This window comes from Poecilia latipinna, unplaced genomic scaffold (genome assembly GCF_001443285.1).
Source record: "Poecilia latipinna isolate Pla-1442-1.1 unplaced genomic scaffold, P_latipinna-1.0 Scaffold4388, whole genome shotgun sequence".
Taxonomy (NCBI): domain Eukaryota; kingdom Metazoa; phylum Chordata; class Actinopteri; order Cyprinodontiformes; family Poeciliidae; genus Poecilia; species Poecilia latipinna.
Genome location: NW_015117004.1, coordinates 1 through 353, shown reverse-complemented (window position 1 = coordinate 353; position 353 = coordinate 1). Strand labels below are relative to the sequence as shown.

Here is a 353-nt window from a genome sequence, read left to right as displayed (position 1 = left end):
GAACAGAACATTCAGCTTGTCACAGAGGCATATGTTTTTAGGCTTGATGTTTATGTGTCGATTATTAATAACTGACACCTGTGGTAGATTAGCTACCGCCGCTATTAGCTAAGCTAACAGTACGTTAGTTGATTAGCTAATTTAAACACCTGTCAAACAAGCGTAACTGACCTACTTCCCTCTCCCTCGCTATTTTTTTTTAATTAAGACTTTTTTACTCACCTTGTCTAGCTGACATAGTGTAGCAAAGCACCGTAACGTTTTAGCGCGTTATAGTAGCTATGTCCGAATTCAGGGTCTGCATCCTTCGAAGGACGGATTTGTAGGCCGATTACGTCATAGCGTGGCGACAA

General features: G+C 41.4%; 1 protein-coding gene across 1 annotated transcript in view; it reads right to left on the bottom strand.

Moving 5' to 3' along the window:
- The window catches only part of LOC106942568 (ankyrin repeat and BTB/POZ domain-containing protein BTBD11-A-like), a 29,633-nt gene extending 29,340 nt beyond the window's left edge, over positions 1-293 (bottom strand). The window contains exon 1 of the mRNA XM_015025885.1: positions 223-293. Coding sequence (XP_014881371.1) covers positions 223-238 — 16 coding nt within the window. The 5' untranslated portion in view covers positions 239-293. The remainder of the gene's footprint in view (positions 1-222) is intronic.
- Between the last annotated feature and the right edge of the window lie 60 nt (positions 294-353).